The 18126-nt window shown below is 41.9% G+C and overlaps 1 protein-coding gene across 1 annotated transcript in view; it reads left to right on the forward strand.

Annotated features, from left to right (window-relative positions):
• Nucleotides 1-18126, forward strand: part of LOC124545912 (ubiquitin-protein ligase E3B) — a 273159-nt gene that overhangs the window by 50660 nt on the left and 204373 nt on the right. The window contains exon 5 of the mRNA XM_047124876.1: nucleotides 16567-16758. Coding sequence (XP_046980832.1) covers nucleotides 16567-16758 — 192 coding nt within the window. The remainder of the gene's footprint in view (nucleotides 1-16566; nucleotides 16759-18126) is intronic.

Raw genomic sequence — 18126 nt, forward strand, 5'->3', positions numbered from 1 at the left:
ACAGCAACTAGCAGTCTCTTGCCATTGTTTCGCTAATGAGACGATTCCTCTCTCTTTTTTTTTAAATTGGAAGCGGCGGTAGCGCGCACAAAAGCAAGCCATGCCGCGAGCGGCGACAGGTCGCAATAATGCATTTTCAGCTTAGAGTGACGTAAACACCTATAACAAAGAGAATGGCACTTATCAGATCAAAGAAAAATAAGCAATCAAATCAAACCAGACGAAGCACGTGAAAAAGGAAGGGTACCCGTATAAATACGGACGGAGCGCCTGATGCATAGTAATGGCTACCTGGTAAAGCTTAACTGCTAAGCTTAAGACTCGAACCAAACTGCTGTAGCTGTATCATCATTCATTCGACCTAAATTGTGTCTCATATTACAATGGACCAACTTCGTTTTGATTTGGAGGTGCGGCCTAAAACTTTTCTCTCCCCTTGAATTTCGAGTCTCATTTTTCAGGTGCGTCTTTGATTCGAGTGCAGCTTAGATTTGAGTAAATACGGTAACTTAGGCACCTATACTCCAATTTAAACCTGGCTCGAAACTAACTGTTTGTAGTAGTATGTTTTGTACTGTTATCAGTACCTGCTAGCAGACAGCAGGTAGCACTTAAAAATTAAGAGTAACATAATTTTGATATGAAAAAAAAAAAAAAAAAAAAAAAAAAAAAATTCTCCTGCAATATGAACTTCATAGCTTTCCTCCTGTTGCTTCTTCCTCTTTCCACATGTCTTCCATATCCCCAACACCCATCCCAGTCTACATATCTCTTAGTTATTGTCCTTTTACAAGTGCCTCTTGCTTTCAGTGAGTAGTGACATTTCCTCATACAATTACTTTTGCTCAGCCATGGATCTTCCATTGTTTAATTTTTAACAAAACAATGGAAAATTCAGGATGGAATGCCATATGGATCCTTCCCACCAGCACCAGCTTTTCTGAACTGTGCAGGTGGGAACATTACCTGCAGTACAACCTACATTCCCTAACCCTCCTCACCTCAACCTTCGTTAGTCACTGTCCTCACCCATCCAGCTCTGTTCCCATTCCAGCACTACACAGCCGTCAGCCGTCATTCCACACCCCCACCATGCTATCCTTCCCCCTTCCCGCCCCAGCCTCCTCCTTACCCCCACCCAGTTGTCACTCCCGTCATGCACTGGTGCTGCTGCTGCTCGCAGTGTGGTTTCAGCTGCCTGAGACTGCGGTTGTGTGTGAGTTGCGTTTGCATTTGCGTGTGCTGTGTGTGTGTGTGTGTGTGTGTGTGTGTGTGTGTGTGTGTGTGTGTGTGTGTTGTTGTTGTTGTTGTTGTTGTTGATGAAGGCCAATGGTCGAAAGCTTTAGTTGTGAAAGTCTTCTTGTTGTGCTTATCATGACTCAGCATCTCCATTACCTTTTGTAATATGTGTGGTGAATGTGTTCTTTCTTGAAGGGGGATGGAGTGAATACATAATACTTTTTGTAATATGTGTGGTGAATGTGTTCTTTCTTGAAGGGGGATGGAGTGAATACATATTTTACAGTTAAGTAATATTATTCTTGTAGACATGTTGGGATCTTACAACTAAAACCTGTCTTTTTTCACAATTCTTGTGTAGTCATTATTAAATTAATTGATGTACATCTGACCTGTTGTTGGCCAGATTTAAGAGGAAAAAAGGGGTTTAGCCACCCATAATCCTTTGGTGTTTGTGTAATGAATGTGCCACATTATGTAAATTACAGGCAGTGCAGTAGAGTGAGTGAATGACACTCACTCATCAATAGCTTGCATCATATTTGGGAAACACAGTAGTGTGCGTCGGTGCCTGCTGCTGTGAGACTTGTCGCTGTGTAGTGACCTTTACTGTGTGTGGCAGTGGACCTTCGTGCGTCTCGGGGCTCAGTACTCTTGTCTCGGTTGTCAAGATTCTGAGGATGACAGAAATCTCTGCTACTAATTCTTCTAAAAAGTATGAACGCATGACCCAGCAAACAAGCCCAGCTGCTTAGTCTGCCCAAAGTACCATAAGGAAACTACTGGAAACATTTTAAAGCGGTGCCATTTATTTTGACATTTAACAAATTGTTGCTTCCATAATTCATTGCACTACAAGGTATATTCTTAGCTATTGAATCCACTCATATATGTAGGATGGTGGCATTGTAGTCATACTACACTGGCATTTATGGATAAAGCAGCATGAGAACATAGTGTTCATCCCGAGAACCCTGTGTTACTCATTTTGGAGTCTTCTTAGGTTTCAGTCTGAAGATTTTTCTTCTCCAGTCCTCTCTGTTCCCTGTTACTCTCTTCACTTCTTCACTTGAGCATGCTCTTATCACATCCAATCCATCAGCAGTTTTGGACTGTAGGTCTTTTTCTTCCTTTCTTTCCTCAGGTCATTCCATCCACTATGTTAACAAGAAAACTGTTGACAGTGGAGGTGGCCAGTTAATCAATATCTTATTTTCTGTAGTGAGCAGATCTTTCAAATTCTTCTCCAGCACTGCCTTTCAAATGCCTCCAGATATTCCTTGTCGCTTGCACCAATAGCCCACATTTAGGAGTCGTGCAAGGCCACACTCGAGACAGAACCATTAGTAAATCAGTTTTTGATCTGTACAACTAGGTTCTTTGCTGTAAGTGGTACCTTTTTCGTATAAAAGGCTGCTTTTGCCTGTGTAATTGAGCTATTTATGTAAGCTGAACTAGCAAAGTAGTTAAAGGTACTTGTCTGAGTGGTATATCAATAATTATAATGCCTGCTGCAATATGTTGTTGGTTACATATCATTATTTTGGATTTCTTTATATTAATTTTCTTGTCATATTTCTCCTACAAGATAATGTTCATTCTTCAAATTTCCTTTTCTGTCAGTTGCCCATTGTTATACTTAATAATGACTATGTCATCAGCAAGTCTTATGATGATTTCCATTCCCTTAGTTTTCAACCCCTTCCATATCCTCTTTACATTTTCCTCAACACCTCTGTCAGTATATGTGTTGAACAAACTAGTGACAGTTTGTGTGTTAGAAGTACTCTTTTCTCCTTGGCTTTTGACTGTATTATGCCTCTCTGCTTTTTATACAATTTGTATACAATTCAGCTGTCTCCAAACTGTAGATCAGTGCTAGACATAATCTTCACTAAACCATTGCCAAAGGGTTTTTGCAGGTCTACAAATGCAATAAATAATGGTTTTCATACGTCTAGCAGTTTGTCCGTAATCTGTCGTAACACTGTGATAGCTTTCCTCGTGTCTCTGTTCTGTCTTAATCCAAACTCATCTTAAGCTGATTGTGGTTCAGTTTTACTGCCTATTTGATTATATATTAGTCGTATCAATATTTGCCACATGTGTGACAAGAGACTTGTGGTACAATCTTTTTCACATTTTAGAGTTTCAGATTCATTTCCCTAGTTTAATATACACTGATGAGCCAGGTATTATAAGCACTGCCCATTGTTGAATGCTGCTTAGTGGCATTGCAGGCACATGGCATAGCAGGAAAGGCAGTTGAGCAGAGATGAATTGTAGTGACAATATGGGCCACAAAAAGGAAAATTCACTAACATATTCGATTTTGACAAAGGGAGGGTTGTTACAGTCTGGCATCTGTGAATGAGCATCTCAGAAATGGTGAAGCTGGTCAGCAGTTCACGTGCTTCTGATATGGACATCTGTGGAAAGTGATTGAAAGACAGTGAAACTGGGAGTAGGTGTCAAGATGTTGGAAATTTTGTGCCTTGTCACTGCTCGTAGAGGTCGGAGGCCTACCTATTCGGTAAAGCGGGATAGGCAGTGATGCTGTAGGTACTAGTGTTTCGGAACACACCGTTCAGTGCTCAGTGTTGAATGTCCTGATCCAGTGATATCATCAGGTACAGTTACAGTGGTTACTGCTGCTGTTCGTGGTGGTGGTGGGGAGGGCTGTGGGATGGGCATCAATCCAAAGGCCCCCAGGGGCTCAGCATTCCTTTGCTGAGTACGGGCTTGACGACCCCGGGGTTCCTGAGCTGGGGACTGGTAAGCGCCGCCCGTCCCCTGTCACCGTAACCTCTGAGCATACTTCAGCGACCACCATGCGGCGCGGCGGTGGAACGTTGTGTGTCTCAGGGAATGGGGATCTTGGCTTGACCGCCCGGATCGCGAGGATGGAATAAACCTCTATAAAAAAAACCTCAATCTCAAGGTGTGCTGCGCGCTGATGAGATGCATGGCTGTTGAGGTGGAACAGTCGATAGCGGGCAACCTCTGGGGAACCTGCCGCACCTCAGTTGTATAAGGCTTACCTAGGCACGCGGGGCTCTGTCTAGGTGGACTTCTAGTTCCCTAGCTGCTCGTGGAACCGCGATGGATCCTTCGAAATCCTCTTTTCTTCCTCCCAGCGGAAAGGGTGGGCCGCTGGAAGGTTCTAACACCCAGTCTCTTAAGAGGGCCCGTGCAGTCAGTCCCCCTGACTCCGGCGCTTCTTTAAAAAGTCCAGTCTTAGGTAACAGAATGCATTCTGGTAATCCGAATGTGTTTCTCATTGTGAAACGGAAGGAGGGTACTTTTGAGAAGGTTTCGCCCTTCTATATACAAAAGGGTCTGGAGGGCATCTGTGGCTCCTTAAAATCAGTGAAGCGTTTGCGTAATGGGACCTTGCTCGTGGAAACTTCCACTTCCAAGCAAGCCACTAACCTGCTAAATGCCTTGGGGAGTATGCCATAGACACTGAACTGCACAGCACTTTGAATTATAGCAAAGGTGTGGTGACGTGCCGGGATCTAGTTGATATTCCCAAGGAAGAACTGCAACGTGAGTGGGCTCCAGAAGGTATCGTTGACGTCCAACACATCATGAAGAGGGTTGATGGCACTCTTGTCAAATCCGACTCCTTTATTCTAACCTTCAGTAGCACAAAACTTCCTGAACATGTTAAAGCTGGCTTCCTTCGCCTTAGTGTGAGGCCTTATTTCCCGGCCACGATGCGCTGTTTCAAATGCCAGCGTTTTGGGCATACCACCCTCGGCTGTAAAGGCGAAGCGACTTGTGGAAACTGTGGTCAGGCTGCTCATGAAGTAGTTGGTTGCTCGTCTCCGGCTAAATGTCTTAATTGCTCTGGGAACCACCCTGTTTGGAGTCGGGACTGCTGCATATTTTTAGAGGAACGCAAGGTCCCCTATGGTGAGGCCAAGAAGATTTATAAGTCGATGCAACCTCCCACATTTGCTACATCTTTTGCATCCCTGGTACAGAAGCCTACTCCAAAAGTCGATGCCTCGACGCAGACTGAGGTGGTGAGTGTTGGCACTAATACCTATCCTGACGCGTGGCGTGAGGCAGTTTTAATCCCTTTTTTAAAACCTGGGAAAGACCGCACGGGCCCCAGTAGCTACCGTAGTATTGCCCTCACTAGTTGCATAGGGAAGACCTTGGAGCGGATGGTCAACCGCTGTCTTGTCTGGATGTTAGAATCCCGGCAACTCCTTAGTCGCTTTCAGTGTGGGTTCAGGAGGTTTCGTTTCACCTTCGATAACCTTGCCCTCCTGGAGGCGGCTATACAACAAGCTTTCCTATGCCGTCATCACCTTCTAGGTGTATTTTTCGACATCGAGAAGGCCTACGATACCACTTGGAGGCGTCTCATCCTGGCGCACCTTCACGAATGGGGTTTTCCTGGTTGTCTTCCTCTTTTTATTCAGTCTTTCCTCTCGCCACGATATTTTAGATACCGAATTGGTGACGTCCTGTCTGATCGCTTTGAGCAGGAGAATGGTGTCCCTCAGGGTAGCGTTTTAAGTGTGACTCTGTTTGCCATCGCTATTAATAGCATTACGTCCATAGTGAAAAGTCCTGTCCAGTGTTCTTTGTTTGTGGATGATTTCTCTTTGTTCTGCTCTTCTTCAAGCCTTGCAACGACAACTCGTCAGTTGCAACTTACGATTAGGCGTTTGGATGACTGGGCGCAGAAGAGTGGATTTAAGTTTTCCACCGAGAAGTCTGTATGTGTTCTTTTTAACCGTTCTCGTTCGCTTTTGACCTTTCCTGAGTTGCGCTTGAGGGACACTATTCTTACTTTTAAAGACACGGTGAGATTTCTGGGTCTCCTTTTTGACTCGAGGCTGACGTGGTTACCTCATCTTAAAGACCTGAAACGGCAGTCGCTTCAGGCTTTAAGTATTTTAAAATGTCTTAGCCACAGTACATGGGGAGCTGACAGGACTTGTCTGCTCCAGTTTTACAGAGCGTTTGTGCGATCTCGGCTCGATTATGGGTGCACGGTGTATGGGTCTGCGAGGCCTACTTACTTAAAGATGTTGGACGTTGTGCACCATGAAGGGCTTCGGTTGGCCACTGGGGCATTCCGAACTAGCCCCATACCAAGCCTCTGTGCAGAGGCAGGTGAACCGCCACTTCATATGCGGCGACGGCTACTTACGGTACGCCAGGCGTATAAAACTTTGTCCACACCCTACACTCCTGCATACCATACCGTTGCTCAGCCTCCTCTGGTACGGTTATTTCATAACCGGCAACGTGCGATGCAGCCCTATGGGATTCGTGCACAGGATTGCCTCGCTGCGATGTCTGTGGCTGGTCTTCGTGTTTTACGTCGCGGTTGGAGCAGATCTCCACCTTGGCTCCTCCAGCGTCCCAAACTTATTTTAGATTTGACTCGTTTTAAGAAAGATGGCACACCAGATTTTACGTTCCAATCTCTGTTTTTTAACATTTTAGATGTGCATCACAGTTTCACTGTCGTTTATACTGATGGCTCGAAACAGGAGAATTTCCTTGGCTGTTCTGTGGTGTTCCCTGATCGTGTCACCCGGATTCGCCTCCCTGCTGAATATACCGTTTTCACAGCGGAGCTCCACGCGATCCTGAAGGCACTGGAGCAGATGCATCGTGTTCGGGGCGATCGATTTCTTCTCTGCTCCAATTCTCTTAGTGCCTTACAATCACTGCAGAGCCTATACCCGACTGAGGAGATGGTCCAGTTGATACATGACCAACTGTACTTGCTCCAACAGCGGGGTAAAGAGGTATCCTTCTGCTGGGTGCCTGGTCATGTCGGCATATGGGGCAATGAACAGGCTGATCGGGCTGCCAAGGAGGCCTGCAGAGAGCAGGATGTGGTCCAGTGTCCTATCCCCTTGCAGTCGGTCGTCGCTGCACTCCACAGGAAGTGCATGGAGTTGTGGGAGGACGAATGGCTGGCGGTGACGGCCAATAAACTGCGGTCGGTAAAGTCAACCACTCGGCCGTGGCGTTCCTCCTGCCGGTTGCTCAGGCGGGAAGAGGTGGCGCTCACACGTCTGCGGATTGGGCACTGTCCTGTGACGCATAGCTATTTATTACGGCGGGAGGATCCTCCGTTTTGTGACGCTTGTGGTGTGCACATCTCTGTCCGGCACATTTTAACAGACTGCATTTTATACCGTGATGCAAGGGCAGAAGCACAAGTTGATGGGGATCTGCCTTGTGTTTTAGCTGACGATGAGACGTGTGTGTCTAGGGTTTTTAAGTTTTGTGATGTGTCTGGACTCTGGCCTAAACTTTTAGGCTGAAGGTTTTAGTGTATTGCAGAGTGGCTGACTCCTCCCTTTTTTCGTTGTGGTCAGCCAGTCACTTCCATCTGCTACATTGTTATAGCTCCCTCTACCATTTTCTTCCTGTGTTGTCCATGTTTTACTGCTGACGCCCTGCTTCATCCCATGCTTCGGTGTGGTTGAGCACATATTTTTCAGTGATTTTTTTCCCCGTGTTTTATGTTCCGTTTTATGTAACTGTTCTGAGTGTTTTTCTTGACATCCGTCTCACTATGTTACTGATCGGGCGCTGAAGACCTTGCTGTCGTGTGCCCCCAAAACCCCTCTAATACTAATACTAAATATATCAATCCAAAGATTGGTTTGATGCATCTCACCACACTAGTCGATCCTGTACAATCTTCTTTATCTCAGCATATTTACTGCTACCTACATCCATTTCAAGAAGCTTACTGTGCACAAGGCTATGTCCTCCTCTACAAGTTTTACTCCCCACATTTTCGTCCATTACCATACTGACTGTTCCTTGATGCCTGAGGATATATCCTATCAAAACTGATCCCCTTTAGTCCAATTATAGCATAAATTTTATTTTCCTCATTAGTTATTCAGTCTACCCCCATATTATCTCCATCATTCTTCTATAGCACCACATTTCAAAAGCTTCTATTTTCTACCTGTGTCAACGGATTATTGTCCTCATTTCTCTTTTGTACACAGTTACACTTTAGACAAATACCTTCGAAAAAGACTTCCTAACGTTTAAATTTATGTTAGACATTAGCATATTCCACTGTTTCAGAAATACTTGTCCTACTGTTGCCAGACTGCATTTTATGTTCTCTCTACAGGCATCTTCAGTTATTTTTCTGTCCAAGTAGCAACATTCTTCTATTACTTTTAGTATCTTATTTGCTAATCTAGTTCCCGACCATTGCCTGAGTTAACAAGACTACATTCCATTACCTTTTTTTTACTTTTGGAGATGGCAATGTTCATCCTATAATCTCTTTTCAAGACAGTATCCATTGCATTGAGCTATTCTTCCAAGTCCTTTGCCATTGCTGACAGAATAACATCATCATTGGCAGACCTCTAAGTTTTTATCTCTTCTCCCTGGACTTAAGTTTCTCACTGGTTTCTTTTACTGCTTGTTCAGTGTACAGATTGAATAACTTATGCTACAACCTGGTGTCACATCCTTCTTCATTACTGGTTCCATTTCATGTCCTTCAGTTCGTGTAACTGCAATCTGGTTTCTGTAAAAGTTGTAAATAATATTTCGATGCATATATTATACCCTGTTACCTTCAAAATTTCAAAGAGTGCCACCCAGCTGACATTGTCAAAAACTTTCTCTAAATTTACAAATGCTATAAATATTACTTGTCTTTTTCAGCCTATTTTCTAAGGAAAGATGTACGGTCAATAATGCCTCACGTTTTCCTACAGTTCTCTGGAATGCAAAGAGATCTTTGGCACGGTTGGCTTCAGTCAGTTTTTCTATTCTTCTATAAATACATTATGTCAGTATTTTGCAACCACAACACATTAAACTGAAGGTACAGCATTGTTCCCACCAGCCAGCACTTTCCTTCTTTCTGAATTGAAATTCTTGCATTCTTCATGAAGTCTGAGGGTATTTCTCCTGTCTCACACCTTGCATATCAGATCACGAATGCGGTCAAGTGAGACTTAAAAGGGTGGGCATAAGGCCAAACTCGATTTCAATTAAATAAACTTGAAATGGACACCTAAGATTAGAAAGGTGTTCCTTGGGAGTATGACCCAAACCACTATATCGTCTACATAGTTTGTGCACAAAGGCACTGTAGCAGTCAGCTGCTAAAGACAGCATTGAAAAATTGCAGGCAATGAAGCACTCCCAAAAGACAGACGTAAAAACCAGACTAACTCCATGTGGGTGTTGATCACAAAATATTTCTAAGACTACTTGTGTAATTAAATCTGCAAATAGTCATACTGAAAGTCTCTTTTTAGAGAACAAGTGAACTGCTCTTAGCTTATCCATCAATTCATCAGGCCATGGTAATGGAAATGAGTAATTCACTCTTTGAGGATTCACTATTGATTTGAAATCAGCACACAGTCTTAATTTGTCACAGTTTCATAATGCATTGGAGTGATTGCTTTTGTCCTGTCAGGTTAATAATTGTTGCACCACTTGTTCTCTACCTACCTGAGAGGTGGGCTGTTCCCAGCAAAACCGTGGTTGGGTAGTTGCCTTCAGTATAATTTACACTTCAAAATTGGTTGCTTTACCTAGGCTGTTCTGAAAAAGTTCACTGAATTCTGCACAGAGTTTTGAAACACTGTCCTGAAGTACAGAAAAATTCACAGAAAGTATGTTGTCCTGTATTGCAACCCAAAAAGATTGAACAAGTCAGTATCACAAATGTTTTGATTGTCCTTTGAATGCAATACTTTGAATGAAACTGTCTTTGTAACATTGTGAGAAATGGTAAATCACTACAAGAGAAAAGCAGCCAAAGTTGCAAATTTCACTTTTATTTACTTGACTAATTTTGGATCGGGGCCCATTTTGGAATCATCCATATAGTCAATATCGTAGTCATATATCTGGATGTTTTAAAAATGGGCCATGACCCAAAAGTAGTCATCGAGTAAATGAAAGTTAAATTTGCAACTTTGGTCATTTTTCCATTGTAGTGATTAACACAATTTGCTACCCTGCAATTACTCCAGCATACTGGGCTACCCTGCAATTACTCCAGCATACTGGAAGTTCATAAAAATTGGGATTTTGTGATCATTGTAAACTGAGAGGTTTGTCTGTGACTCTTTCAATTAATGCTTTCCTAACAGTTCACATTGGGCGCTAATGACCGTTGAAGTTGTGCGCCCTAAAACCACACACAAAAAAAAAAAAAAACTAACAGTTCACACATGCATCTGTTCAAAATTGCCACTTAAGCTCCCATGTTTAATTGCATGTGTGCATGTTGTAATTAGCAATCTACAAAATGTCAAAAACTTAAGTTTTTTGGTTGCCAAATATGAGAAGAGTTTGGAGATTTCTTTGACATTGATTACAACACTGACTTCACACAGTGATTAATACTAAATGGCTTTGAAAGTACGACATTGACATTCGTACACTGACTCTTAAAATAAGGAACAGATTGCTTGTTTGACTTTCAGTTTTGCAGACATACTGATTGTACATGTCAGTGCTTGCCTCAGCAAAAACACTTTGTGTCACAAGAGGGGCACGACTGCCGCTTCTGTGATATAAAGCACGGAGGACAAGATTTAACTCCTCGTGCTAACTGGCCAGCACACCAGTGTAGTCTAGCACTAGCTGTGATTCGGGATGACACGGTGCACTAACTGGTCGCGCAACCTGTGTGCTTTCATCCCTATTTGCAGGCACGTGGCATAGCAAGGAAAGTCAGTTGAGCAAAGATGAATTGTAGTGACAATATGGTACACAAACAGGGAAATGTGAAGACAGTCGAAGTCAAGCACTCTTGTAAGAGCTCTGAGACACTATTAATTGCAACACTTGCTTCAAGCTTGGGTCCAGATAGTTTGCTATTTGCCCTCTGAATCTAGAATCAGACACATTGTGGGTATTAGCATCTCAAATTGTCATATTCTGTTATATCTACCAAATTCACTTGTTTATCAAAGTATTTGTCTAACGCAGCAGTCGAGTCATTGTAGTATACACTTTCAGGTTTGGTGGTGGGAAAGATTTTACACACCAATCTGTATATTTTGATGCCTAGTGTTGCCAAAAAAATGAGGTTTTCTGTCCATAATTGGATATGATGTGCAGTGAAATGAGTGTTGAGCTGAGCACGGAATTCCAACCAGTGTTCCTGCTGTGTCTCGAATGTCTGAAACTTTGGTGCCCAGACAGGAGGTGCCTGTTGTGGTGCCACTTGAGATGCAGCAAGTGATGCAGATTTTTTTTGGAATTGCACCACTTGCATTATTCGTGCAACAGGTTGTTGAATTTGCAGGACCTGCAACTGAAAATCTTGACTTAGAGACATTTCCTGCAGTACGTTGGCAATGGTGTAGTATACAATAGCAACTGAATAAAAATAAAATGTAAACACTGGAGCTGTAAAGAATGCCTCAATTAGAAGTCACAGAAAAGACTAATAATAACAATAATAATAATAATAATAATAAATCTGCATCTGTAAAAGAAAACAATGAAAATAGCAAGTTGCAGGTCAGGATGTTGTGAAACACAAGGAGGTCAGTAGACAAGCAATGCAACAGACAAGAAAAACACGCTATCTTTGTTGTTGTTATTGTGTTACTTTGTCAGCAAGGCACAAATCCAACAACTTGCAAACATCTCATCAGCACCAGTGTTTTGTATTGTCTAGTGATGTTTGGGTTAAAGGCTGAAGGCAGAGAATGAGAGAAACAACAACTGTTAGGTAAAAATTGTTTACTTAACTCAAAGAGGTGCAAGAACACAAGTCCTGGTGGATCCGGTCACAAAATCTAGTGTGGCCTAGTCTGTAGCCAAGTATTAATACACTAGTCATTGAGAGAAAGGCAGAATGCTCGCAGACATAGATCACACTACTGAAGAGGGGTGATGCTGGCTTGTGGTAGCCTCTTATCTACTAAGGTAGTGGCACTGCCTGTTCTGACTGAAGTGGGTGTGTCCATAGGGTGGCTGTCAGTCGGCAGCCGTGATTGCTGTGTACCTGCCTCTCGTGGCAGTACTAGGAATGTCTGGTACTAACCTATGACTTACAAAGTGACATGTGGTGTCTGTGGTGAGCGACACCACAGTTGGGAGTGTACACTTGTGTCAGTACTACGTCAACTAACTCATTCTTTGTTCTCAATGTAAATATTCTGTCATGTTATTACACATAGTTCTAAACTCATATGGCTACGCTTTTACTTTGTACTATCTCCACACCTGGATATCTTCCTTCTTCTTCCAAGTGTAAAAGTCTAAAGTTATTGCTCAATAAATCCCCTTTCTCTGGCCATTTTATTTCAATTACTCCTAGTATGTGTATGTCATGTTTAGCCTTCTCCTGTTTTACATTGTCTATCTTTCCACAAATGTTGAGGGATCTTTTGTTGCTTTCGAAATAATTCCTGTTACTTCTTTCACTTCTTCCACACTTTGTTCCTTACAGCAGCCGGTTCAGAATTGGGTTCTGTTTTATCTCCAGATTATTTAGCTACAAAGCCCACCATCACTGCCACATAGCTAGGGGTAAGAGCATGTCCTGCTCTATACCCACTCTTCTGCCCCACCCCCACCCTTACCACCACCACCACCACCACCACCACCACCACCACCACCACCTACCCAGATACATGGATGCCATCAGCACTCAGTGCAAGGTGTCTGCTTATCCTCGGCGACATTCGGTCCCCACATCTGTTAGCCACTCACTGTAGGTGCCGATATGTATTCTATATTCAAAAATGCAAAATACTTAAAATGTTACTGCAACATTACTTTTCAACTTATTTTGTGATTGCCAGAAAACTCATAAAGAATGTTATCACCATGACAAAAATAGAGGCATGTGATGCTGGAATGACTGCTGCATCAGTTAGTGTTGTTACATGACCAGTTCGGTACAAGGTCTGTGATGTTGTTTTCCGGTGTCACCAGTGCCCGTAGAGGGACAGGTTATGTTAATGGCTACTTGATCAGAGTGTACAGGCAAAGAGAAAGTAGTTTGAAACTAGGCCATTGTGTTCAAGTAAAACTAAGTATACAACATAAAACGATGTTTAAAGATAGAGAAGAGATTCACAGCTGTCAGACCATGCTACACTATCTGTACATCTTATGGATCAGAAGAATGTGCAGGGTGGTACAGCTGCTCATAAAATGAGCTGACATTTGCAAAGTCTGAGATTCAAATTGTCATCCAGTCAGGTTTTCTGAGGTTTCCCAAAATTATTTAAGGCAAATGCCAGGGTGGTATCTTTGTATAGGACACAGCTAATTTCTTTTGTCTCTTTTCCCACCTGAGCTGCTCTTTCTCTAATGACCTCCTCAGTTGCAGGATGATAACCTTAACCTTCCTTCCTTAAAGGCTCTGATGATGGCTTTACAACACAAGCCACCTTACTGCTACACATAACATGTAAAATATTGGCAGAGAGCCCACTAGAATAGCTACCACCTACAACAGCTCTATTGATACACTGGTTTATAATTCTTTCACTACATTACTGAATGTTCAAAATATATCAAATGGGTTGCCAGACCACCAAGAGCTTATTGAAATTGAAGTTGCCACGCTCTTATAGCGTGCGTGAGGCCCAACTGATCAATGATCTGCCTCTGAATATATCTAAAGCATTACTTTAATTTTTTGCAGATGAAACAAATCTCCTTTTCCAAATTCTGTAGATTCAAAGAACGAGCAGTGAGTTAACTGACTCCATTAACAAGCTAATTTCCTGGGTGTACAATAATACCCTACTGTTAAATGAAAGCAAACCTGCACATATGCTACTCAGTGCTCCAAAAAGCACCCTACCTTTACAGATCCCATAATAAGAAGTGACGCAACAATAGAACAAGCGAAGGATATAAAATTTCCTATGCTGTGGATAGAACATAACTTATAATTTGTTATACATAGAGGAAAGCTGTTCAAAAGATCGAGTAGTTTGTGCTAGGCTTTTCAAATCTTTTGACATTTCTGTGATATCACAGCCCTCAAGACAGTTTGTTTTGCATTAGTGCTTTCAACTATCTCTTATGGCAACCCAGTTATTGGGTTCAATACATAGGAAAATGTTTGCGATGCGAAAGAGGCTCTTAAAGCTGATGCAACAGGTGTCTCATCAAACACCCATTAAACCAGTTTCTAGGGAATTAAAAATATTGTCTGTTCGCTAGATTCATATATAAAAATGGGATTCTTCTAAACAAGGAGCTACACTTGTTTGAGATGAGTAAGTGTATTTAATTCCAATATTTTGTTGGTGAAAGTACCAGAAACTTAAACCTGATTATTATTTGTTCAAGTTTCTGTCATATGTACATACAGTTTCTTGGTGATGCTTAGGTTTAAATGTTAACATCATTCTCAAACGATTGCATGCATTTCAAGTGTTCATTAGAGCATAATTCCACTGAGACGGATGAATAACATCTACGTAATATAGATCCATACAACAAATATAGTATCACTATAATTCAGAAATGGTACATTTGACATACTAGTCTAGCTTACTGTAAGTGTAATCATACCACATTTGTCATGTGGGTCTGTATTATGTTGATACCATGCAAGTGTATGAGTGGAATTATGCTCAAACAAACATTCAAAATGCAGGTAATGGTTTTGAGAGCAAATGTTAACATTTAGAATTAGTCACCATCAAGAAACTGTATGCAACTGTGACAGGAACCTGAATTAACAATAACTAAGAGGTTGGGTCATTATTATAATACACAGTCAAGTGCAGATGTTCATCTTATGAGACGAACACTGAACAAGAGTCTACATGGGATAAGAAATATGAGCAGTTTGCTCTACAGTAAATCAGCCTTATCAATTCGTAAAAACAGCAGTATAAGTAGGAATGAAGCTGAGAACAGTTTACTTATACTCATCTTAATTAGCTGAAGAATATTTGTGTTTAACTCTACTAAAACCTTTATTATACTTACTGTTCGCCTTATAATTCTTATGACTTTAAATGATGCAGTGTAATTAAATTGTGGTATATGAGCCTGATACCTACAAAAATCAAACAATGGAAAATCCAGGATGGATTGCAACAATGTTATGAAAAGGAAAGTTGCTATTCAACACATATTGGAGATGCTGAGTCGCAGATAGGCACAACAAAAACACTTTCACAAATAAAGCTTCTGGCCATTAAGGCCATTGTTGACAATAAATGACACACACACACACACACACACACACACACACACACACACACACACAAATTCAACTCACACTCACGACTGCAGGCTCAGGCAATTGAAACCACACTTCATGGCCGTGTGGTTCCAGTTGTTTGAGCCTGCAGTTGTTTGTGTTGTTTGTGTGTGTGTGTGTGTGTGTGTGTGTGTGTGTGTGTGTGTGTGTGTGTCGTCTATTGTCAACAAAGGCCTTAATGGCTGAAAACTTTATTTGTGACAGTCTTTTTTTTTGTGCCTGTTTGTGACTCAGCATCTCCACTATGTTGTGAGCAGCAGCCTGACACATGCATTGCATAATTTTTGGTTAGCTGTGCTGTTGTTGTGATCTTCATTCCTGAGACTGATTTGATGCAGCTCTCCATGCTACTCTATCCAGTGCAAGCTCCTTCATCTCCCAGTACCTGCTGCAACCTACATCCTTCTGAATCTGCTTAGTGTATTCATCTCTTGGTCTCCCTCTACGATTTTTACCCTCCACGCTGCCCTCCAATACTAAATTGGTGATCCCTTGATGCCTTAGAATATGTCCTACCAACTGAGCCTTTCTTCTAGTCAAGTTGAGCTGTGCTATGTAACATTATTATTATAATGTTTTCAGCTCTTGTAGTCCTGTTTTGCTTGTAATATTACAGTATGTTTATAGTATTCAATGTTCTGAATGTAAACTAAATATACAAACAAATATATGTACATATTCCAGGCCACTGAAGATGACTTACTGAGAGGAAACACAAAAAATTGTGTTTCATTCAGTTGTAATTAGATTGTGCCAAAATAAAAATTCTCAACATACTGTAGTATTGTAATGTATTTCTGTTAAATGAGGATTCATCTTCAGATCTTTACTACATTCATTATTTAGCAGAAATTGATTGACTTCTTAATAGACGCTTTTTAGAGCTGACAGGTCAACTATTTATAATATTAAATAAAAAAGAAATTACTGTCTTATAACAAATTTCATGTGCCACCAGTTGGCACTTTGTGAATATTGTAAGTAGTAAAGGCTTGAAGGTGAGTCGTTTAACTTAATGTCAGCTGTAGTGCTCTTTGTTAGCTGTTATATCTCATTTTACATCTTTATATATTACTTTGTTATTTTAGTGTGTTTCTGCCATCATCAGCCATGAAATATTTGGCAGAAGTTTGGACCTTCTGAATTTGGAACAGAATACTAGGATAGTATTTAATGTTCTGGAAGGCAACTATGCCCTTTGTCTTCTAGCAAATCTGATACACCTTGCCTACATTCAGCGTGAAGATGCCTTACGAGAACTTTATTTCCCAAGTTTTACTGTGAGTATTATTTCAAAGCAGTGAATAGTAAGTGTAAGGAACACTTTGTAAATGTAAATAACAATGCTAGTGATGATAATAATAATAATAGTAGTAGTAGTAGTAGTAGTAGTAGTAGAGAGGGAAACCGTAGCTATGGCAGTGAGGTCAATTCAGGCAGATTTTCCCATTACCTTTTAACTGGTAACTGAATCACATACTACAGGAAACATCACCTTTCACTGACTCTTGTCATTTAGCAAATTAAATATTGTTAATATCACAAGAGTGTCTTGTTGTAAAATATTTATCATAAGTCAGTCATTTTTGGTTTGAAATCAAACAGTAAAAATTCACGTAATTACTAAATAATGTGTCTAGACTTAAAGAATCATTACTATGGACATGTGGGAAAATAGCTGCAGAGTAGAGAGAAATGACAGACAGTTTTAGGGCTGCTTACAATTTTTTTCATGTCAAATGCTGTGAAACAGTGGCTAGCATTTGGCTCTGTAGTAGATGTGCCTGTTGCTCCACGATTGTGGAGAAAGACCAGCTGACATAAAATTAAAAGGCTGATCTACCAGTAACACAAGCGGAAATAGAACAGTTGAGAGCTACAGTTGGCTATATTAGAGTTACCAGTATGGCAGGTGATTGGATTGTGGCGGAATCTGTCAAATCAGTCAAGGCACTGGAGAGACGTAGGTCAGCAGCTCCACTGCTGTGCTGATTCTAGATAAATATGTGCACCCAACTGAAGGAACGCTATGACCAGACAGCGAATGAAATGCGTGTTAAGGCTAGTCGTAGTAGGAGGGCTAGAAGGACCGAGTAGGAGGGTGATGTCTGAACTAGCACACAACTCCCTTGCTATCGAATAGTGACCGACTAGTATTTTTAAGCCGAATTCAGAACTTGGCAATGATCTGTGATTAATGCTGTCTGGCAAAATATCTCGATAATGCAGACTGTGTTGCTATTATTTAGGATGCCGGACATAGTTTGTGCCGTAACGTCAGCTGCACTAGGCAACTGAGGGTGATGTGAGCTACATTCCACAAATGTGAAGGCCGTGATACTCTCCGATTGATGTCGTGAGCCCCGGTTCGGATCGTTCTAGCTCGCGATCCCACCGGTGAGCAGTCGGATGTGAGTAGGAGGGGGCAGGCAGACGAGCGATGTGGGGGCGGTCAGATGTCTGGGCTGTGGGCTGTGTGACGGAACTGCAGTGGTAGAGTGCGTGCAGGCAGTGGCAGCTAGTGCGTGTGGGAGCGTGTCTGCTGGGCAGGTAGCCTGCTGTACCTCACTACCTGTGGGCAGAGGTACACCCGGTAGGACCCGCGTATCGTGGGACGGCATCGGAATGGTCTGCTCCGTAAGGAACAG

This window comes from Schistocerca americana, chromosome 1 (genome assembly GCF_021461395.2).
Source record: "Schistocerca americana isolate TAMUIC-IGC-003095 chromosome 1, iqSchAmer2.1, whole genome shotgun sequence".
Classification (NCBI taxonomy): domain Eukaryota; kingdom Metazoa; phylum Arthropoda; class Insecta; order Orthoptera; family Acrididae; genus Schistocerca; species Schistocerca americana.